Source organism: Danio aesculapii, chromosome 23 (genome assembly GCF_903798145.1).
Source record: "Danio aesculapii chromosome 23, fDanAes4.1, whole genome shotgun sequence".
Classification (NCBI taxonomy): domain Eukaryota; kingdom Metazoa; phylum Chordata; class Actinopteri; order Cypriniformes; family Danionidae; genus Danio; species Danio aesculapii.
Genome location: NC_079457.1, coordinates 26,658,632 through 26,684,027, shown reverse-complemented (window position 1 = coordinate 26,684,027; position 25,396 = coordinate 26,658,632). Strand labels below are relative to the sequence as shown.

The 25,396-nt window shown below is 35.2% G+C and overlaps 1 protein-coding gene across 1 annotated transcript; it reads left to right on the top strand.

Annotated features, from left to right (window-relative positions):
• Positions 1 to 155: 155 nt before the first annotated feature.
• Positions 156 to 24,775, top strand: dnajc5ab (DnaJ (Hsp40) homolog, subfamily C, member 5ab). The gene is made up of 5 exons (XM_056449069.1): positions 156 to 325; positions 17,066 to 17,252; positions 17,852 to 18,065; positions 19,123 to 19,294; positions 19,665 to 24,775. Exons 2-5 carry the CDS (start codon positions 17,143 to 17,145, stop codon positions 19,766 to 19,768), a joined length of 600 nt encoding a protein of 199 aa, XP_056305044.1. The 5' UTR covers positions 156 to 325; positions 17,066 to 17,142; the 3' UTR covers positions 19,769 to 24,775.
• Positions 24,776 to 25,396: the final 621 nt, after the last annotated feature.

The following is a 25,396-nucleotide window of genomic DNA, read 5'->3' as shown; positions in this document are numbered from 1 at the left end:
CAATCATTCTGACAATCAAAACACAAAGGCACATCGCTTGATGCTTTCACTTTCATAAAACGTACCCGTTTGATCCACAGATTTGATCTGGACATTCGTCACGATAACGGCTTCCCTCTTTGGTTTCCGCCCATTTTCCTTTCTAGACCGCCCGTGACGTCATCGCACGACTCCCATTGAGTGGAGACGCTGATCATAAGACCAGGACGCGTATAATCGAGCGCCGTGGGACGATTTCCCTGTATCTGAAGGCCATTTACACATATAAGAAACCATTTCAGAAGAACCGACGATCTGCACACGACCTGCGTTTTACTCCTTGACGGTAAGAAATGAAAACGCAGCCTGAAGAAAATCCTATCTGTGCGTCTCAATCCTGCCACACATGCGTGTTGCCCTTGCCCATGGATTAGGACTGTAGTAGTAGGTTTTTGAGCGATAACGCTTAATACTGACAAGTGAACCAGCATTAAAATGGTAGTTCACCCTTAAATCCTAATTTTGTTAGGTTTTTTTCTTAGCCTCGTGTCGTTTAAATTGACTTTATTAACATATGAATTGAACATTTTGGAGATTGACAGCTTCAGTCGCCATGCACTTGAATTGAATTGTATTTCCCGTACACTTCCTTGCATTCTGCTTTTGTTGGGTTTCTTTTGTAAGCAGGAAACTCATAATCTCCCTTTGTGCATTCTAGGGTTTATTATTGGTCGTATAATCTTTACATGTAGGTGAACTATCTCTTTAAACAGCAAACCAATATGGATGCTGAGCGCAGGACAGGGAGATTAAAGGCTCTAAATCTCCAACCGGTCAGTCAACACGGAACCGTTTGGCCTCCATCGGTACTGAGTCTCTGCCCAGCATCCTGTCAGCTGTATTTGCGTTCTTTATTCAGATTTGGGTTCCCGATGAATGTAAAACAATGATATGCTAATTATTATAGACAAGACACTAGCAGTTGTTTGGCTTTCCTGTTTTTCGAAAGAAAGAGAAGTGAAATGGCAGGTCTATCTGTGGTAATCATGGTATCTACCCATTTTAGAAGTAAATGTAGGAAAGTAAAAGGCATATGAACGGGCTGGGGTAATCTAGAAGAGTTCAGATGCAAAAACCTCTAACTGTAACTTAAATGGTGTCTGAAAATTCTTCTAAAATTAGCATTTTTTTCAGCCATTGATGTTTATGTTCGGTTATTTCACTTTAAAGGCAGTGAAAAGAACTTATTTGCTACTGTAAAAGAAAAATTACTGAGCCTACACACAGGAGAAAAAGGCAAATTTTAGAAGAAAACATCTAATGGCTTTTAGAAATTTTTGCATCTAAACTCCTGCCATGGTGTTTTAGGAATGTGTCTTTTCATTTGACGATAACTTCCTAAATGTATATATTTTTATTGAGAAATCAGGGGTCATGTGAGTGCTGATTAGTGATTCATGATGCATAATAACCACTTGACTACTTTCGTTTTATTTTAGAGATTGTTGTAAACTTCTCTTCAGCTGTTGAGAAAGTTTCTTGATTGGAAATTTGACAATGGAATAATTTTGCAATCTAGAATTTCAGTTTTCTTTCATCGTTTACTCAAGCCCTAGTGTTTTTCCAGATCTTTATAACTTGCGTTTATCTGTGGAAGTTAAAAAAGATATTTCTGGACAAATAATAAAAATTATAAATGTATTATATGTATTATTATTATTATTGTTAAGTATTGTTTTTGTATAGTAATTCATTTATTTACTTGATGCTTGTATTTTTATGTTATCTATTGCAAGCATGCGTTAAAAGTTTCATGGTATGATAATTGCTACATGTTAAATATATTAAGTATACAGTCTTTTAAAAAAGTGTATCAGCAAACATCCTCAAACAACTTTTTTTTTTTTTACAATAACATTTGAAATGTTGTTATTATATATTATTACATAATATTACCCAGAAAATGGTTGGACTAATAATTGTTTGAAATATTTTTTGTCATGTGACATGTCTAAGTGGAAGTCAGAGATTGTATTACCAGCATTTTGACGATCTTCTAAGTACTGGAAAAAGAAAACCAGTTAGAAAATTGCTAAAACTTGTTCTTAAAATGATTACTTTTTCACCTTTTCATTCCCTTCCCTCAAAATGATGTTGTCATATAAATCATGATGACTTGCCGTAGGTTTTCTTTCTTAATACATCTCGTTTCTCATTTTTGTTCTCTGTGTCTGACGTGCTCAGTTTCACACTTCATTCATTTATTTTTTTTCATCTAATGAATCTCAGATCTGTATGCCACTGTGGGTTGGCTATGGTCTAAAGTGCTGTATAGCTCTGAGTGGTCCGTCTCTTTTAGAAGACCTGCTGAAAGCACCTTTGCGCACCATTAGCTAATTAACTGTCTTGGAAGTTTTTTTCTCTCCACATGCTTTGCCAGGATTCTTGACTGGAATACTGACTAAACACAAACCTTCAACACAAGCTAACAAACTGTGTTGTCTGTATGGCACAGGTCTCGTATGTTTAGAAAAGTAAATGAAAAGAAGCAAAGTCTCCTCACTGCTTTTTTTAGTTCAGTGTAAACTCATGTTCAGTGTCCTAATCAAAATTTTATTTCATCATTACTGCATTAAAATAAGTAAAGTTAAAACACACGCTGTACTCTAAAAAGTATATTTTGAGTAAAATATGGACATGCATTTCTAAACTAAAAAAAAAAATTCTAACCCAACTTTAACCCAGCAGGTGTATTGTTTCTTATTTTACCCCAAATGTGCGATAGCAAACATTGTAACTGCATTTGTGTGTCTCTGGGGCTCATTCATCGTTGCAGGAAGCTGAATAAACTCCTCAACAACTGCATCAAATAATCATTTGGAAACCTGATTCAGTCTTATGGCTCGTTTCCACTGACTGGTATGGTACGGTACGGTTCGGTTTGGTACGGGTCACCTTTATCAAGCTTGCGTTTCCACTAACAAGGGTACCCTTTTGGTGGGCGTGGTGTGTGACAGAAAGTTTCAGTCGACGTCATTCTCGCTGGAGGAAATGTCTACAATAAAGCTGTACAGGTCGCTCACGTATCATATGAAAAGCACTTCTCACAAAATAGATGCTTTACACACATAAATACTTGTGTAGAAATGTTTATTACTAACTTTTCTATGAACATGAGCTGATAAATAATGTGCTCCTTTTTTCCGGCTTCTCCTTTGTTTTTTCCGTGCTTCACTCTCGCGTTTGTCAGTGTCTGACAGGATCGGGTTTCAAAAGCACGTCAATAGTCAAGCGCAGGTTATTATCATCAGCTCAAGAAGTTTGTTATTTCAGATATAATGTTAGACGCGCGCGAGCGCAAGGAAGAAAGCGAAACCGCTCGCACTTCAGACTGCCTCGTAAAAAAACTACGCGGCACAGGGTAAATCTGCTCTACTCCATGGCTTTGTGGCTGTTTATCAAGACGACGACAAGGTTTGTTTGAGCCCGGGTCGACCATGGCTCGTTGTTATATGTATAAATAATTCCGCTGTAAACTCGGCTGTGCGTGTATTTTAAAAATGGAGTTTTTTTTTGTTTTCATTCTGGCTTGTTGCGTTGGCGACTGACGTATCTCTGTAAACCAATAGCGTTCAGCTGCGCGTCTAGCTCCGCCTTTTGGTACCCTTTCTCGTGTTTGGTACCCTTTCAAAAGAGTGCCGAAAAAGTGTTACGGTTCGGTTCGCTACGCTTTTTGACAGTGGAAATGGCTATAAAAGCGTACCAAACCAAACCGTACCGTACCACTCAGTGGAAACGGGCCTTTACTGTGGTATTTGTGACAGGCTCTCTGCTACTTCAAGTGGGCAGGGAGAACCAGGTCATTTGCATTTAAAAGCACAGGTGCAAAACAGCTCCAGTTCTCTCTGACGGACACAAAAATGGACATTTTCAACAGGGTATGATAAATGATTGATGGTTGGGGGGGATGCTCGCATTCCTAATGGTTTAGACTTTTAGACAAGACATGTTAGTGACTTTATTTGAGCTGTTCATACTTCAAAAGTTAAAGATTGATGAATAACAATTGTTCCCACAAGAAACATTTTGTTTTAAGATGTCAGTTAAATATTAATTTTAAAGACGTGTATAAAATATTGTATAGACTCATTGCTGCCTCTGTCAGTTTGGCTTCATTTGTCACAGTTTTTTGCAACACAGGCTAATTGGAAATGCGTGCCTTGATGAATCAGTAAAAATGTGTTTTAGCATAAATTTGCTTGCACTTTTTAGATAAATCAACCACTACGGGGCAGTGAAAACTATTTTCATGCATTTCTAGTTTGCACGGCACCAAACTATCACAAAACAATGATTTATAATAGACTGTGTTTGCTTACCTGTTTATCTCCATACAGACGACTTTTCTGCCGTGGTCCGTTTGGTCGGTGGTTCACCTCGTACATAATTGATTTTGACTCTTGTTTTATCCCTTTTGTCTAACCGCCCCTTAACCTAAGTAAAATTGTGGTAAAACTAGTATGCGGCCATGTTGCAATTTTCTTTTTACATTAATTTTTTTGAAAAAAAACTATCCGTTAGGTTTAGAGAAGGGTTTAGGTCACTTAATTTCAAGGTGATAAATGCTCAACAACGAAAATGACGTGTAAATGGCAAGGGTTACAGTCCGTTCACAGCAAAAGTGGCGAGATTGTCAAAGTCACCGGAAGTCAATCATTTTCAATGGAAGCTGGTGGCGAGGAGCGGCGCAGTTCGGCTTCGCCAGTGTGGGCATCGAGGAGAGTTAAAACCATGTATTAAGATTTAAGTTAAGTAATTAGTTAAGATCATGTATGATCTGCAAGCAATTGGAATGTTAAAGTCCACCGCTTGAGAGGACTTCAGAGAACAAAGTGTTGTGAACTTTGGTTACAACCACAGTTGTTCCCAAGGGTTTGATTATTGCGGTCTCTGGATTTCCAATTATTTACGATGTGTTCTTACAGGGACATAAATAAAAAAGGTGAGTACTGGCGAGTTGAGATGCATTAATGTTATATATAATTTTTTTATATATATATATATATATATATATATATATATATATATATATATATATATATATATATATATATATATATATATATATATATATATATATATATATATTTAAAAAATAATTTAAAATTATTTAATTAATTTAAAAAATTTTTAAAAAAGCGTGAATTTCACCCTAACTATAATGACAATACAAAACAGCATTGCTGCTTTAGAATATTTCAAACATATGGACACATGTTGGATAAGTGGAGCAAAGTTTGTTTGCAATCAGCCTAGTTTGGTTTTTGGAGAAATATAGCGTGTGTTGGATGCTGTGATTGGGGAGGATCTTTTAACAGGGGAAACCACCACACGATCTCATACAATTCACTTTCAGCCTGATATATGGGGCAGTGCAGTGTGTCACACTATATTTAACACAGAGCTCACTGCCTGTTTTGACACCATTGCCAGAACGAGGCTTCAGGAGTTTATTAGACATTCTTTCTGAACCCAAGAAACACAAATCATCTCACTGGATTGAAATGATGTAAATATTCTTATAACAGATTTGAAACAATCAAGTTAACAGTCTGTTGGCAAGGAATTGTTAAAAAAATAAAGAGAAATAGTTTTAACCCTGGCAAATAGGTTGTTTTATTTTTTACATGGCAGAATAATATCAACCGCATCAGTTTTGTTTCCATTGTTTCTCAGTCTGAAATGGTCTAGTTGTGATAAAGATTACAGTGGAGTGATATAACAGGCTTACAGATGATAGTCTTAGGTGTGATGATCACTGTGATATTAAAACTCTGTGAAAATATAAAACATAATCTCTTATCGCAGATGATGTCAGTGAGTTCAGTAGAGGTGATTGTTCACCTGATGGGTTCATACAATAAATCGCCGTTTTCTATCATTTGTGTAATTCATTCATAGCAACAACACCAAACAATAGATGTTTATGACAGTGAAATTAGGACAATAAGAGAAAATTTTAGAGAAAATGAGAGAGCAAACTGGCAGAAGTAAAAAATAAAAATAAAAAAAACATTGGAAAAGGCTCATTAGTAGGTGTGTGTTCTGACCTGAAAATGTATATCTCATATGGCACACATATTTAATGTAGGTCACTGTTAGCTGTCACAAGGGAGCACACTGTCACCTGCTCCTTAATCAGGGTTTCCCAAAATTTGTATTTTTTATATTTTTTGTAGGCTAAAAACCTTTTGACATAAATTATTCAGAATTTTCAGAAATTTTGTTATTTTAATAATGCAATATCCTTACTTGTCTGGTATCAGTTAGTAGTTACATTGGTTAAATTGAACCAATTTTATTATAAAATTTAAATAAAAGTTTATTACATATAGTCAATTTTTTAATGTATATTTTAGCATGAGTTTATTAAAATTACTTCAACAACTGACAAATGTGTCAAATTGTTATTCAAAAATGTGTTTTCAGACATGCAGAGACTATCATTTTTTTCTGAACTACTGTGATGTGCTCTTTAGTGGAAAAATAAAGAAATAAATAACACCTACTGTGTTGTTAAAAAAGAATATTTAACATGGAAATGTGGAGCAAAAGCATTGCTAAAAGGAAAATCTTTCTTCTAAATGTTTTCAGAATGGCGTCATACAAGTCTGTCTAAAGCAAGGAAAGCATTCTGATTGGTGTGACGAAGCCAATTATGGTATGGAATGGTTAGGAGGCCATGATGCAAAGAGGCCAGTAGGCAAATTTGGATGCTGGGGTTAAACCCCTACTCTTTCTCGAAGGACATCCTGGGATTTTTAACAACCTTGGTTTACGTCTCATTTGAAAGACGGCGCTCAATGAGCAGTATAGAGTCCCTATCGCTATACTGGGGCATTAGGACCCACACAGACCACAGGTTGAGCGTCCCCTGCTGGTCTCACTAACACCACTTCCGGCAGTGACACTGATCGGGCGCAGCCCTGCTTTGCTGCAGTGGGCAACCATGTGAGAGTTGCAGACAGATAGCTGCCGGCTATAGCTTGATTAGCTATCTTTAATATATGAATTAGTCTGCTGATCTTTACAACCGCTCCATTGTTACTGTGGCAACTGCAGACATTTTTTTTTTTTTGCAACAATTTTAGTTTTGGCATGTTGGTGGCTATCTTTTTTAGTGTTAATCTAATTTATACATTTTCATAGAAACCACTTTTGATTACTATTTTAAAGACCTTGGATGCAGTAGATTACCATCAAGAAGCAGCACACTGAAATTATGAACACTGTTTAGAGTGCTGGCTTGGCTAATCTGTCTGTAATTGAATGTTATTTTCCATCATGGGATTCTTGTTGATGTGGTTTAATTTTAGAGCAAATGAAACAAAGCAGAAAAATGATTAATACAAAATCCTGTTCATTTTTAATTAATATGTTGTTTGATGTCCTCGACTGTTCGTTCATCACATCACATTTTGCTAAACTCATTTGTGTGGTCTTTATTTTTCGCTTCTTGCTGGTTTTGTGCTCGTCCCCCTGCTTTTTTAACACCACCTGTTTGCTCCTTTTGACCGATGCTTCATATCCTTTTAGCTATTCATAACTTATGCAAGCTTCTCAATTTTGTATACAGTGAATTACATATTTGCTTTGGTTTCCACCACAGTCTGAAGACATGCAGTATGGGTAATTGAATAAACTAAATTGCCCATAGTGTATGAGTGTGTGTGAATGGAAGAGTCTATGGGTCTTTTCCAGTACTGGGTTGTGGCTGGAAGTGCATCAGCTGCGTAAAAACATTTGCTGGAATAGTTGGCAGTTCATTCCGCTGTGAGACTCCTGATAAATAAGGGACCAAGCCGAAGGAAAATGAATGAATTACATATTCTTTAAAGTAGTGTTATTTTTTTCAAAACAATGATGTGCTGTTGTTATTTTCTCTCTTGTTAAGTTTTTATTTTTGTTCTATTTTATACAGCTTATTGGATCATGTTTTAAATATTCTGAAATAGAAGTGCAAAATTAGCTGAAATGCTTGAGATTTTTAATGTATTTGAAAGATGTCTCTTAAACTCTCTATGCTGTGACACACCAGATGCAGCATGCGCGAATAAATCGTGCTATTTGCGTGTAAGTAGACAAGTGAACATTTTGAGTTTTCTCGCTTCATTTGCACGTCAAGTTCACTTCACAATAGATGCGGATTCGCATCATGGGCAGGGCTTCTGTCTGTCCGGTAACTCTAACTTCATTGCTAAAAGGCTAACATTGATTTTATTGAGATAGCTGTGCTTTATGTACTTGAGGAAGGCTGAAAAACAGCGTAGATTCATTCGGCGCCGTGCCTGAGTCCACTAGATCCTTTCAGAGGTGCACGCAACTCCTCATACATACTCGTACTACATACTTCATCAACTAATTAAACGCTCAATTTTTCTCTAGAGTAAACAGAAATAAAATGACTTTAACTTTTTTGTAAACATGTTGAACTTAAATTAGGGAGATAATGTAGCTAGTTATAAAAACCAAAAAATAATAATTATAAAAATTCACAACATTCAGCAAACTAAACAACTATGGCTGAAACAACTCTGAAATTGTACTTTGGTGTTGCTTGCTACTAGATTGAGTGTCACTGGCAATGCTTTCAATTGACACTCCTCATATATCTGCCTGTGGTGTTTTTTTAGGTGCTGGTTGTTGTATTTCCTTGTGCTGTGGCAAAAATTCATACAAATTACTTGTTACGGTGTCTGTGACTTTGAAACCAAAATATTCCCATATTACAGATGTCATATTTTTCTGTGATATTAATTAGTCTATTAATATTTCTGAAGCGGCAAATGCCATCATCCCACTCGTAAGCGATTCCCTGTTGTTGTTGTTTTTTTTTTATTGTGAGCGTTCCGCATAGTTTGGTTGTGCAATTCTGACTGGGCAGATCGAAAGTAAGACTATCACACACAGACGGCAGTCACGCATTTGCTCAGGGTGGGGGAAATTTAAATGCATGTTTCATATCGCAGCCTCTTGCAATTAGCTAATCGCAACATTTCAGATCGGAATTGTGATTCGATTTTGATTAACCGCAAAGCCCTACTTCAAATTGAGCCGTGCGCAGTTTGATGAGCTGTTGTTCGGTGTCAGCAAGAGGATTTCAGATCACTTTTATAGTCTCATCATCAGCAGCATGTGTGCTATGATGAGTGGAAAGCTTTGGATTTTCCCTCAGGACACCAACAACAGGCACTACGTCATAATCACGCCCCTACAAGAGCAAGCTCCTGATTGGTTAACGTGGTGCGAATGTCTGCTGAAGTTCAGATTTTCCAATTCGAGCGATTTGTGCGATCACTGATCGATGTCTATTCGCATCTGTGCATTGACTGCATGTGCATCACTCGCGCTTGACGCTTCACCCTCGTCTGGTGTGAACGCAGCATTAGACTGTTTATTTGAACGGAAATCCTATTAGTAATTGAGTTTATTAGTATGGTTCTTTTATATTATCAGTATTGAAATAATTATTCTGTGTCGTCATTTTTTTTGATTTACATATTTTTTGGTTGCTGTTGATGTTGTTAATTCTAAATATAATGTAAAATAAATCACTCTTTTTGATTGAATAAATGCGTCTTTGATTAGGTATTCATTTGACAACATAAGAAGAAATGTTTCTTTACCATCAAATCATCATCATCATATTATAATATTTCTGAAGACTCGCAGGACACTGAAGACTGGAGCTGATGCTGAAAATTCAGCTTCAATTGCAGCAATTTTTTTTTTTTTAGCATTTTCTGGAAAAGTTATTGTAAATGGAAATAATGTTTCACAATATTGCTGTTTCTTTTTTAAACTGTGGTTTTGTTCAAAATAAAATAGCCTAGGCGAAGTCTTCTTTAAAAAATACCATAATATTTCTATAATGTTATAATTTACATAAGTTTTGACTAATAATTATTGTAATGTTTTCGTACTTGAGAAATTACAAATGAACGTTGTAAACTTGGCAGCTAGTTTAAATGGTTCAATTTAAGTTTGTATATGAAATAATGTAAATAACACTTTTTAAAATTGATTTCAGTTGATGTTCTGTCAAATGAAACTCTATAAACCCTGTTACTCTATAGTGTGTCCCAGCCCATGTGTGTTTGTTCATTACGTACAGTCTCTCATCAAACATGCTCTGCTTGCTCCTGCTATTCCATCAAGCAGCAAATAGACCTATTAAAACACACAATACCGGCCTCATCTGTTCACCTGCTCACAGACAAAGAAAAGAGGATGCAAACAGTGATGTGGGAGGATGATCAACACAAACACAGGGACCAGACACAGAATTGATTGAAAGAAAGCGAGACTTGGACGCTGTGATGGCCATTAAGAGACTTTAGCAGCCGTCTGTAGTCCACAGGTCGAGTATGGCCACTAAAGATTTAGCTGGACCATATGGCGGTGCAAAGACGTGGAGGGGGGAGGGAGAGGTGGATGTGGTGTTTTGGTGGAGCTGCATTGCGGAGAACTGCTTCATGTTGAAAACTCTATTAGTAATCACAGCTAATGAACCGCTGAAGCAGGAGAGCCATCTGCTAGTAGCCCAGACGCGCACACACACACATACACACACACACACACACACTCACACACAATCCTGACACATTTTATGAACTAAATATCGTTGTGAAAAGAATAGAAATCAGGTATGAATTGAAGCAAGAGATGTTCAAATAGATTTCTATATTGTGTAGCAGATGTATTTGCTTTGCTGTGTTAAACAAAACCACTGTCATGCATGGTGCTAAAGAGTGTTGTAGGTTGATTTGAGGGTGTTGATGTGGTTTATATGGTGTTTCGTTGTTTTAGTATCATTCTGTTGATGCTCGTGTATAATATGATCAAAACCAAACAAGACTCCAGTAGTCAACTAGAGGAAGACGTCTTTACTGTCTATACTCTATTAATCCTATGATTTTTAAGCATAATAGAACAAAGTGTTAAAGAAGTGTTAAAGAAAAAAGACTTTGATATTATTTTCTGCTGGACACTTGGTCATATGGGATTCTTTGGAAATGAACGTTCAGATAAAACAGCTAAATAAGCCCTACAGATGGAGAATTCCTGATGTAATGTAAAATTCCTGTCTCTGATGTTAAATCTGTATATTAAAGGTGCAGTAGGTGATTGTCTTCAGAAACATTTTTTGTTGTGCTGGTTGAAAGTCTCATCACATTCCAATAGTACTGATTAAAGTAAATGATCTAAATGTATTTATATGTATTTTTCTATTCTGGGTAAGGCAGAAGACAAAAATGTTCATCCAATTAAAGTAGTGTCAGGCCGACATCTCCCATAATTCTGATAATAGCCCAAACTGTCTGTCAGTAAATTGCTTATACATTGCTCATGCGCAACACTGTGGACACCCCAAATGGTGTTAAAAGTGTCACGTACTGTATTTATATAGTATAATTCACCCAAAAATGTCATTTCTGTCTTAATGTAATGATGTATTTTCCAGCCTGCGAAATCACACGTGAGCTGACTGCGAGCTGTTTGTTTACTACTGAGAGGACGTGCAAGTGCCTGCGAAAGATGTATACTTAAGTAAACAGAACCTGCTTATGCTGCTGTAATAAAGTTGTAAATAACGATCAGTTCGTTGCACAGATCGATCATTATGGAGCCGCGCAGGAAGTTTGATTTGCATGTATGTTTTTTTTTTTTTTGTTTTTTTTTTCTCAGAGTGACAGCAGCCATGCATGGTAGTGAAAGTGAAACCAAAACCGCACACATCATTGAACTGATCATATCGCTTTTTAAAGTTATGATTACGACAAGCATTTGATGTTTTTTCTTTCATTGCGAACACAATGTGTTGTGGATGAAAATAAAGGTTTAACAGTGTCAGTATAACTACTCTAGCCTTTATAATGTTGAATAAAATGCAAGAGGGAATCTGATCATGACAAATGTCTCGTTTTACTAGAGAAAAAAAATTGTCTAATAATGTTGTCAATGACAAGCATACGTATGACTCAAACACAAGAATTCAACTTTAGAATTATGAGTAGTTGTATTATGATGTCATCACTTTACTGTGACCAGGACATAATTAAAAAGCATACCAAAGAACCGTACCGTACTGTGTACCGTACCACTCAGTGGAAACAGGCCATTAAAGTCTGTTGAAGTCCACCATTCCAAGTCTCTACAAAATTTAGCATTTTAACCAACAGTACTACACCTAGGCCTAATATTATTATTATTGTTATCTTATACTTGAGAATAACAATAATAATATTCTACTCATATTAACCTTTATTTTACATCTACAGAATTGTGAGAAAATCGTAATCTTGATTTTATGCAAAAAAATTGTGATTCTCAATTTAGCCAGAATCATGCTGCCCTAATTGTATGTTCTATATTTAGTATAGATTTGCCATGAACCTAGCCAATGCTGCTGATATGGCATTAAAACAAACAAATAAATACTTTTATATTAAATGGCATGAAATAGCGTAAATAGCATTAAATAAATGTTTAACATTCTATTCAACAGATAACTAGATTAAAACAAAACCTTTTCATACAAATATTGAAAAGCACAGCTGTTTTAGCATTGATGATAATAATAAGAAATTGTTTTTTTTTTTTGAGGTCAGCATATTATTAGATTTCAGAAGGATCTTGGGAGTCTGAACACTAGATTAATGATAGTAACAATTCCACTTTTTTAATCACAAATATTTATAACAAGTGATTTATCTTTAATGTAATATTATTTTAAAGTATTGCTCCTTTATTGAATTTTCAGTCAAAAACCTGAAGCTTTTAGCGTGTTTCTTCAAAAAAAAACTATATTTACACCAATCTTTTGAATAAACATGTGGACTTGCAGAACATGTGTTAGTAGTATTTGAAAAGTCAAAGAGATCGAATGTACTCTAATATTACACAACTTTTTATATATACATATATATATTTATAATATACATATATATAATATAATTTATTTATTTTTTTTATGTTTCTAAGTTTCTTCTCATGTTGTTAATTTTTTTACGTTTATTTACTATATATTTTCTGCCAATTTGATTGTCTACACAAATCTGTTGCTAAGAAGAATTCTTAGTAAGTAAATTCTTTCATTTATGTAAACATTATTTGTTAAGCTTAAATTTAACATGTTCCTTCAAAAAATTGAGACACGGTAATTAATATTAAGGCACCACTAATGTCTAAACAAAATGGTCAAAGGCTACTTATTGTATGTGCTTTTCCGCTAACTGTGACATCATTCATAGCAAAACTCTCTCTGTGTATCACACCTAGAAATTACGAGAGTGTCCCATTTTAAGTGCATGGGGTTTGAGAAGGGACTGAAATAACCTTACACTTATTCAGACGCATCACTAATGCTAATCTGCTAATACTCGTTGACAAGCTGCATGATTAGCCGGGAATGGAGGCAAAACTGTCATTCCACTGCACAAGAAGCTCATTGGATGACCCAAAGCCATTATTTAAAGTCATTGTGTGTGTGTTTGCAAATCATTAATTTTTTTATTGGCCTCTTGTGACCGTGCAATGTCTTGTCCTGGCAGCCATTTTGTACGAAGGTGTCTTGACCTGAATTACTCTGGGTTAATGGGTTAATGGACTTTGCTGTATACAGGAGGACATAACTTCTGATCCAGCCTGTGAGGAAGACATACCTCTCTCTACTCCATGTTTTCCCAAACTTACACCAATCCGGAAACAAACAGTCATTTAGACTATAGTTGATGCTCTTGACTTTTGTCCATCTACATAAAGCATAATTCTTATAAGAGATTCATTGTATATTCAGATATATTTTTAGATATAGTCTATGAGATTTAGTTAAATATGCGGTATTTGTATTATGGCCGAGTAGGATTTTGTCCAATCACAAATGTTGCATTTTAAATGAAATGCATTGCAGCTTTCTTAGTAACGCACATCACTGTGTTTATTACAATGCGCAGCTCATGATATGATGTTTAAGTGTCTCAGAGCATCTCGTTTCATTTACAGTACATGTGTAAATAAACATTGCCACACTTTACTCAATTATTATTTCAGATTTGAAATCAGATTACTGTTACTGTAAACTTTATTGTCCTATTTTGGGGCGATTTGTTCTGCAGCGTAATAGATAAACAACACATGTATCATAATAAACACTTAAGACAAACATTAATGACCATTAATAGGGCTAAAACAGAACTACCTCTTCCCATTAAAATTCAGCAAATCAATCGCACAAGGAACAAATGACAGTTTGCCAGTCATAGGACATGCAACTTGTAGACTTGATAGCAAGTGTAATAAGATAGTATTGGCGGCTCTCTTTTTTTTACTAGTTTATACAACATTTAGACTAATACAGAAGTCTGCATTAAATAAAACAACACTGGATAAACCTTCTCCTGCAAACTCATGTCTGTCTGCCTCTTTTTTTGAATGTAATGCCTGCATCTTCAATCAAAACAAAAACTGTGCCATCCCTAATGTACACTTTTTTTTTTTTTCTTGAATGATTTATTTTTTTTTATTCCCAATAATCCATTATTATCAGATGTACTTCTGCAGCACAATACAGAAGATCCATCACTAGTTTTTACAATGAAAAATTGTTGAGGTGTTATTTTTTTAATATCAGCTGAAGTCTTGACACCAAAGGCATGCTGTTGTACTACAGTGTAATTAGGATTGTTCTAATTCTATTAAGCAAATAAAAGCAAAAAGGGCACTTCTATATGGTTCTGGACCCGCAGAACTCTAAGTCGACACACTAGTAGTTGTGATTCATTACAATGATTGTAACCAAGTTCATAAAGTTTCCCAAGCCTTGTTTTTATTTTCCATTCACTGTAATCACTCTAAATTTTAAGGGACTTCTTATATAGTAATGAGCCTTTTTTGTAGTTCCTAGAACTATTGGCAGATTACTGACTTTTTGGATTGAAACCACAGAACCTTGGGTAAATTTTTAATTCTAGGAACATCATTTGGGGAACTAAGTTAGCTTCTACTTCAGAGCAGGGTCCAATCCAGAATGATAGGAACTAAAGTAATGTAGGTGTACACTGACTGGGTGAATGCATAAAAAACAATGGCAGAGTATTTAAGGTGTTACAAGACATTGAATTTGAATTTATTGAATTGGATAGCTTCTTGTTGTGAGGAACTCTCATAAATCAAAACAGTGAACTAAACAAGACAAACAAAAAACAAGCAACATTCAGAAAGCTAATGTTAGCAGCATTTTTTTTTCATGGCCTTTGTGTGTGGCATTGTGTTCTTTTCTCAGCCCTGATTATATTTAGCACAGCAAATTGTTATAGGTGATTTTAGTCCAAACTCAGGAACTGAATGAAAGCCACTTATAATGGGTTAGGGCAGGGGTGTCAAACCTGGAGGGCCGCAACCCTGTACAGTTTAGTTCCAACTCTGCTTCAACACACTTACCTGTAGGTTTCAAACAAATCTGAAGGACTCAATTAGTTTGATCATGTGTGTTTAATTAGACTTGGAACTAATGTCGCGATCACTTTGGCGATTAGATATTTTAAAAAGCCGAGCGATTAGTCCATATTTTAAAATTCTGTATAGAGAGGTCGTGTTTTAATATTCGATTGGTCTCACACAGTCACGTGGTGCAATTTCGCAGGTCAGAGTTCACCAAGTTTGAACTTTGCAACCCAGCGACATAAGAAACTTGTCACACAAGCTTGCGTTTCCGGTCTGCCGCATTTGCATGCGTATGGATGGAAGTCTATAGGGCGAAAAGTGCAGCGTGACCACGGCTTAAACTGTGCAAAGCTGCTAAACTGAGTTTGATGCCTCTGGGTTACACTTGCTCAAGTACACTTGTGGTGGTACTCACTGATGTTATTTATTTGCTGAGGGAAAAAAAAGGGTTTTAGATTCAAAGAAATATACAAATATGCTTTTTTTAGTGAGCATTTTAAAAGCTAACTGATGGGTTAGGTTTAGGTCGGCTCTGTTGTGCCACTTACTGGTGGTATTCAGTGCTTTGCTGAGCTAACAGTTCTAGGTAATGTGTTTTAGACATTAAAAAAATAGTATATTGCATGGCACAAAGATTTGGGACAGTTTTTTGGGACATTTGGTGCAATGAAGAGCCTGAAGGATGATGAGCATTAATGTAATAATAAAGAGTGATAGTTCTAAAAATCTTTATTCTATTTAGTTCATATTTGGATCACTTTCAGAATTTTTGTAAAAATACAACTAAAATTCCCAGCTGTTAAACAATCAAATGTTTACAACTTGTAAGCCAGTCGATATCTAACTGATCTAATAAAGTTAGGCTTTTGCTGAGCTAGAAATTAGAGGTAATGGTTTCCAAAAATAAAGTATTCTAGTCTATAATATAAAATCAATTTAAAGGGATGATTCACCCAACAATCAAAAAGGCCAATTATTCCAAGTGGTGCTCACTGCAGAGCCACTTGGGCAGAGCTGAGCTCCAGCAAGGGGGAGCTTGAGCTCCAGCTCCTCCTTCCTTGCACTACTTCTACGAGTGATGTCACTGGGAGTTGGGGTTAGGGGTGGGGTGGTTGTACGCATTAAAACAGCTTATAGGAAGAGGAGCTCGAGCTCGAGCTCCCCTTCGTTGGAGCTCAAATGGCTCTGCAGCGAGCAGTGTTTCAATTATTCGCCATCTCGTGCTTTCAAATCAGTAGATATTGACATTTAAAGTAAGAAAAACAAAAATATGAAGGTCAGTGGCTACTGGATTACAACATTCTTCAAAATGTATATATTTTTATGTTCGAATAAAAGAAACTCTTAAAGTTTTGGAGCAAACTTTATGGGTAATTGAGGCTAAGAAAATGATGAAGAAATCAAGTTTTTGGGTGAACTATCCCTTTAAAATTGTATTAAGATATGGGTGCATGCTTACATTCTTTTGCGTGCATGTTGTACTACAATAAAACTCAGTGAAGTTGTAAAGCAAAACGTGATGAAGGCACATTGAGCACCAATAAATCGCATGACTTTCTCTTGATTTTTCTTTTTCTTTTAGAAAGAGGAGGTGGTTGTTGGTGTGAGGGGAGAGTGTGTGCGTGTGTGTGTGTGCGTGCGTGAGTGTGTGTGTGAGTAATGGCGGAGCAGCAGAGACAGCGAGCGCTCTCCACATCAGGAGAATCACTATACGTGGTGCTGGGGGTCGAGAAGAACACCGCACAAGAAGACATAAAGAAATCTTACAGGTGAAACAGTACTGATGGACACACAGACAGCGTTTCATTTATTCGTTCTATCGTTCATTGCTTAATTTATATTTTAAATATATTCTTTTTTTGATGTATTATGAAATTTAAAAAAAACAAATGTAACTTTTTTTTTTATTTATTAATAATTTGTGTTTATTTTATGGATGCACTATTCATTTTTTGGTCATTATTATTTTTTATTAATTCCTTTTTTTCATTATTTTCAGTTATGTCTTTTCAGAAATTATGACTCTCTTTCTCTGTGAACAACAAAATATGCTTTGAAGAGTGTTTGTACTTTTAGTTTCTACAGACTCCTATTGTAAAAAAAATCTGTACTACCCATTTTAAGCAAATCCCAGTTTTCAGCTAAATCCACTAGAGGGCGACAGAGCACCTTTTCACCTCACTTTATCTGCAATTAATATACAGTATAACATTCTACTATACAATTTAAAATACTGCCCCTATATATAGTCAAAAATATGTACGCTATATATTTAAAAAAAAAAAACAGCTACATTTGCTAAAATGTTTATTTTAAATGACAATAGCTGGCAAAATTTAGCTCTCATTTCTTAATTTTGTGCTTGCAGAAAACTTGCTCTGAAATTCCACCCGGACAAGAATCCCAACAATCCAGACGCTGCTGATAAATTTAAAGAAATCAACAACGCTCATGCTATTCTGTCAGACCCCACCAAACGCAACATTTATGACAAATACGGCTCTCTGGGCCTCTACGTGGCAGAACAGTTTGGAGAGGAGAATGTTAACACATACTTTGTATTGTCCAGCTGGTGGGCCAAGGTTTGTCATACACACCAACAGACACATGTGCTATAGTATATAGACCGGTAGACTAAGTATGCAAGTTAAATAAGTGTGCATTTTATGGATTACATAATAACTTGACATGCACGGATATTCAATAATGAATGTATGGTTTTGTTATTGTGGGCATTTTAATATACCATGAATATTCAGTTGAAGGCAAAAGGATTAGCCCTCCTGTAGGATTTTAATGCTTTTTCTAATATTTTCCAAGCGAGCAAGGATATTTACACAATATTTGCTATATATATTTTTTTCTTTCAGAGAAAGTATTTAAGTTTGGCTGCAATAAAAGCAGTTTTTAAATAGTTTATTTTTTATTATAATGTAAAATATTCTATTAATAATTTTCTAAATATTAAACGATAATATTTAATATTAATGGGATAATATTTTGAGCCACTTAAAAAAGACTTCCTGAGATGGTGATTGAAAATATATATATATATATATTTTTTTTTTTTGTTGCTAACATTCTAAAAGTCCGTTTGTTTACATTAATTAACTAAATTATTCTGACAAGGCAAGTTAAGTTCCTGTTAATTATTAATTTTATGTGTAGTTAATGTTTAATAACAAATTTAAATCAATGGTCTTAACTGTTTTATTTAATAGAGCTTTTACAACTAATAAAGTTGTTTTTTTAAACTAGCATTAACATTAATATGATAACATCTGTGATTAAAGTAGCTATTACCGACGTTTGCTGATGAGAACATGTTGTAAAGTGTTGGACCTGTGGTACTTTATAAGCATTTGCAACTGAATTAGTTTGTTTTGAACTTGCATTCAATAAAGTAATACAGAAATTTTTACTTTTTATTTATTATATCTGTGAACTTTTGCATTTTTGCAGCTTATGTCAGTGTTGTGATAATAACATATGTGCTGATTAAAAATGTCAGCAATTATCACAAGAAGAAAATAATAGATACATTTATAATGCCTCTGACACCACAATTATAAAAGCTAGTAAGTATATGAACTAAATTAGGCTTTTTTTTAACAGTTAGGATTTTTTTACCCCCCTCAGGCGCTGTTTATATTCTGCGGTGTGGCCACAGGCTGTTATTTCTGCTGCTGTCTGTGCTGCTGTTGTAACTGCTGCTGTGGGAAGTGTAAACCTCATCCACCTCACTCAGATGATCCCGATTTCTACGTGTCTCCTGAAGACTTGGAAGCTCAGATGCAGTCTGATGAGAGAGGTTAGGCTTTTTTCTGTATAGTACAATTTAGACAATCTGTCTGTCTATTCATCATGAATAATATTGATGTGTATATACACGCTCTAGTGCAATTTATCAAATAACCAAATATCAGGTGAGTGACAATTTTTTAAATGAATGACATTAAGGCAATTAAATAACATCAAGCCCCTTCATGCATTATTGTCAATTTCATTTAGAATTGCCTTGACAGTTAAATACCCTAAACATGTTTACTTGTCTCTTCTGCATTTAAGGTGTCTCCCTTCCTTCTAAAAGCAAGCATGTGATGCTTGTCAATCCTGTGAGCCTGTAGCAGGTCATCTATTACAGCAGTGTGACTCTGGTGTGTGTGTGTGTTTCTCTACAGATGGCAGCAGCCCCATCATGATGCAGCCGTCCTCTGCCACAGAAAGCACTCAGCTGACCGCAGACTCTCACCACACCAGCTACCGGACAGACGCCAACTATTAAACACAGGACCACCCGTACACACAAGCTCACGGTGGGCAACGAGGGATCCAGAGGTTTAGTTAGTTAGTCTTCTGTTGTATTATCGGAAAACCTGAAACGCTCCACTGTACAGGGCCAGAAGCGAGTCTTGATTTTTGTTTGCCTTTTACATCTATTGTCCCCAAACCTACACACACATCTACACAAACACACACACAAGGACTTTATTATAGTGTCCGTTCAGTCTTCCTGCTTTTATTTCATGATTCCGCTTTCCAGAGGCGTTTGTTGTGCGTCTTTCATTCATGATCACGCTGCATTTGTCTGTGTGATCAGTCAAAATCATTTTATTGTATTTTTATTTTATGTCATTGTTTTGAACGTAAATAGTTTGGAACAACAGAAAATAAATAGAATTAATCATTAGATGATGGTACATCTTTACAGTCATTAAAGTTTGTGGTCAGTAAGTTTTTTTTTTAATTATTATTAATTGTTGAATAATATTTTTATCCAGCAAGGACTTTAAATTGATCAAAAGTGACATTAAAAGCAGCATTTGTAACCTAATTGAATATTTGTTATTTAAAATACAGTTTTTTTAACAGTTGATTTAAAAACTAATCGAAAGTTTTCAACATCAAAAATATTAATAAACACAAAATCAGCACATTTCCGAATGATTTCTGAATGATCATGAGACACTGAAGACTGGAGAAATGTATGGAAGCCCATAATTCTAACCTCTTTCTTACAGTTTTGAGTTTGTATCTCACAGTTCTGACTTCCCTAGCAATTCTCGAGTTTACATTTCACAAGTAACTTATTTTACATCATGATTGCGAGTTTAGAGTTTACATTTTGTGGTTTATAGTTTCACACATCGAGAGAAATCTTACCAACCTTAAGCATTTCATAACCTGAGTACATTTCCATGCTTTTGATTTGGCTCTCACTGACACAAATCTCACAACTGCATGATAAATGTTGTCTTGGATTGTTTTCTAGATTTTAAACTATGTTGGTTTTTTATCAGAAATGTTCTGCTTACATTATGTACTAGTAACAAGAGATTTCCTAACAGTTTACGGAGTAGTGTAATCCCCGAGGACAAGAAGGGAAACATTACTGTGTCATGTGTTTATTTGAGACACCTTTCTTGTTACAACATCTGGTGGGCATGTATGCGGTATTTAGCTGTGCTCAATTTTAGCATGTGTGTGCTGGTTTTTGTGGTTTTGAGGACACAAATTTGTGCATTGACATTGGTATGACCTTGGTATTACCAAAGTCCCTTTAAGGAAAGTCATTTCAGTATGCGGCCATCTTTGAAACACGTCTCGATTAATATGATTGCGCATCCTGTTTTAATGGAAAAACCTCAAATTCTCCAAAATTGCTTGCCAACCTTACGATTACATATTAGGAATCACTAATAAAATGAAACGACTGTCTCTTTGGTTTCATTTCTAAACATTTGAATCGCACAAAATGCAGAAACTCATGTCTGGCCTGAGCCCCTCCAATGGAGAATCGTCAGTCTATAGCTATTAATGATTGGCTCCTGTACAAGAAGGTGGGGCTTCATTCGACATATTGACCATTACACTTTTCCCCATTCAAAACTATACGAGTGACATGTCTTATGTATCTAATAGTGTTTGGTATTGCAATGTTGAGGTGGTTTGAATACATTTCTTGTGTCCTCGTAATTCAAAATCATACTTAATGAGGTCTTTTAACATTCAAAATTTGTCACATGTTTTTTTATGAGGATTGAGCTTAGGGTAAAGCCAAAATAATTTAGATTTTTTTATTTATTTATGTGTACACCTACTGTATGTAGAGTCCTCATTAACCACCAAAACCAACATGTGTATGTTATTGTTAGAGAGCGATATCGCTCGAACAGTGATTGGGCTTGTCGGATACACACTAAGACTGAGTAAGATTATTTATTCTTAAACAGGCATTTTTTTTTTTGTCCATTTGTGTTTGTCTTCGCTAGGTTAAAGAGTTGTGTTAGCATTAGTGTTTGCATCCCTCAGGTTTGTGGTTTTGGATGCCATAGTCACATTTAATATGAGCACAGGAGGATTGTGGGTAAATTCATAGTTGCTATCAAGGCTCATTGGAAAAATATGTACTTACCAGCATTTTTGCCAATACTCCAAGCGCAAGATTTATTAAACAGCGCTCGGTTTCCACATTTCCACAAATACAATTTCACATTACACCAAGTTATTTCATTAATCAACTTGATTCGTTTTAGTCTGATTAGTTTTTTCTTTCCTGTGTTTCTAGACTGTTGCCATATGATTTCTCCGTTTGCTGTTATATTTTGTTATATTTGTAATTGTACCCATAATTTGATCTCACTCCCTAGTGCCACGAGTTAATACAATCATGTCGATGAATATTTTACTTTAGCGGATGCACATTGGCAGTATTATTACTGTTATTATGCTTGGAAAATTAACTCTGGTCCTCAGCCTACAATCATTCTGGCTCACTGGTTTTGGTCAGATACAAAATTTAGCGTCAAGGCTAGTTTAAAATGGTGTTTTACTTGCCATTGAAGTTAATAAAAAGGTAACACTTTACAGTAAAGTTTCATCAGATAATGTTAATGTATTTACTGAAATGGACAAAATAATGAAGATTTATTACAGTATTTAATCATCTTTGTTAGTTGAAAATAGTCATTTATTGTTTGTCATCATTAACTCCTAGTGCATTAACTACAATGAATAAATGCTGTACAAGTAATGTCCATTCTTAGTACATACATTTTTACATTTATACACATTTACATAAGTAAATACAGTAAATATTGTAAAACGGGTGTCCAAACTCTGTCCTGGAGGGCCGTTGTCCTGCATATTTTAGTTCCAACCCCAATTAAACACCTGAACCAGCTAGTCAAGCTCTTTCTATGTATACTAAAAGCTTCCAGGGAGGTATGTTGAAGGAAGATAGAGCTAAACTATTCAGGACCAAGTTGGACACCCCATAAAAAGTCAATCTGAAAAATTGCGTTCATTTTCAATACGTCATCTAGCTTTGCTCAACCAAAAATAATTAATTGGCTAGGAATTGCTTTTCGTGAGCTTCAATCTGGTAATTATGGATGAACAAGGGAAAATGTTCATTGTTTTATAACTGTTGATGGAAGTATCTTTTATATATTTATTTTATTTTTTATTTTTTGCCTGATTTTAATCATAGAAATTTCTTTTTGGGAACTGAATTAGTTTCTATTTCAAAGAAGGAACCCAAATAGGAACTACCAGTGACGTAAGTGCACAATGATTGGCCAAAAACATGCCATGCGAAACACTGGCATAATTGCTAAAATTATCGTTAATGCGATAATAATAAAGACCATTTCAATGTGGTGATGTCGTAGGCCCATGAACATTTCCTGCTTGTTATCAAACCATTTCATAACTGTAACGAGGTCATTCAATCATAACTTAATGCTAAAACGGCTCTCATAACATTATCAATATGTGGCTCTTTTTGGATTCTCGGAAGCTATAGAAATTAAAAATGTAAAACAGCAAATACGTTAGGACCAATGTTTGCGTTTACGTCCCTCGAAATGGTCTATATGCAATATACGCAGACGTGTGATTTTAAATTACATTTATTTTTATGCATTGGTGGTTTATTTACATTTGACCAATCAGATGAGGCCTTGCTACCTTTATCCTCACCTCCCCAGTAGGTGCTGTTCTGCAATTGGCTGAAGCAGCTCAAATGAACACTGAGCTGAAAATAAATACTAACAGCGGAAGACGTGAGGAAAATAACAACAACCAATCAGAGTCAGAATATCTGTCTTCACTCGTTCATAGTGTTTTAAAGACCAAATTTTTGCACATTTACACCATTTCTTTTTTAGTCTGAATTAGAATTAATTGGATTTATTTATTTAATATTAATAATAAACAATAAGTTAAAAACATAAATTTAAAATAAATAGTTATGGCAAAACTCAACAGTATCGCATGTTTTTCCACTATCGTGCAACCCTAATGGTAAACCATACATTCAATCTCCTTTATCATAAAACCCATGATATAAAACTAGAACACATCTTATTGTTTCCTCTTCCTTTTCTTTCATCCCTCTGAGTACATGAGTTTTATTTTTGATAGATGTGGGCATAAGCATACAGACTTTTCAATTCAGACAGTTTCAATTCTGTTTTAGACTGTGTGTGTGTGTGTGCTTGAAACTGAGCTCTGAAATGAATCACTGTACCACCATCGTTCATTTTTTTTTAAAAGCTGTTTCTTGAAACTGGATTTTAGCTGTGTCTGCCTGTGTTTGGGCATGCGTCTCTCCATACATTCATTTTCATGCATCTCAAACGGGCCGTGCAGAAAACGTGTGTAATTTACCCTCAAATGTATATGTTTTATTCTTTTTTCGAATAGGTTTACATTGTGGATATTTTAGAGATATGTAGATATGTTTTTTTTTATTTATGTCTGAAGCATTAGGCAGATCATTAGTGATAATGTTTCTAATTCCGAATCTTTCACAGTGTGTTATGCTTTTTATTGGCAAGATCTAATTTCTCAACACGAGCTCTGCTGTAACGTAGCCACTGACCTGTTTTTGGTTTGAATTATCCTCTTTATCCTTATTTGTTGTGTTCATTTATCATAAAGAAAAAAATAATAATCAGACACTGAATCTTAAGGATGAATGGAGCATCGTCTGAATGCAACACGTAAACAGAATCATGTTATTATTGAAGGATATAGTGTAAACATGGCAATGAGAAACAATATTTTATTTATTATTTTCCTATGTTTTTAATAAATGACATAGTTGGATACGTGTAAGCGAATATATGACCGTTGTACAGAATGGCTGATTTCTTGTTTGCATTCTGGATCAGTCAGCTGAAAGTGTTGTAGCATGAATATAAAGTACTGTGTCAGAGAGATGTAATGTGGATTAATGATCAGAATTACAGCTGTTAAATAAACGTGAAGGAAGCTGAAAAAAGTATCTGCTGTTTGTGTGGATTTGTGCATGCGATTTAAAGTAGAAAATATTAGTTGCAAAGGGATATAATAAGTAAAAATTTTGAATAACTGGCCAAAAACATAAAGACAGTTTTATGTAATAAAGAGTAAAGTTAATCAAAAGGTTATTGTGAAACTGAACAGTATTTTTCTGAAGGTGCCGTTGTTTTTGGTCCCCACTGACTTTCGTTGAATAGATATTTTTTTACTAAATTCTTTTAGGTTTAAATATGTTAAGTCATACAGGTTTGTAACAATATAAATATTAATAATAATAACAACAGAAACTATAACCCAGGCTCATTCTGATTACGTACCCCTATATACATTTCTGGAGAGAGCAAAATACATCCCAGGAGGTACGTTTTTTTTTGCAGTTTTTGTTTTCACGAATCCACCAGAGGCCACTGTGTATGCTTTTTCAGACCTCAAATTTATCTTTTGTGTGCCATTAGCGCCTGCTGTTCTCATGTAAATCCACCAGAGGCTGCTGTCGACTGACTGAGCAACAAACCAATTCAACCCACCCTTCCCTAAACCCGACCGATGGTGTTTTTAAAAGTGCCGATTGACCCACCCATCCCCTTCCCTAAACCCAACCAAT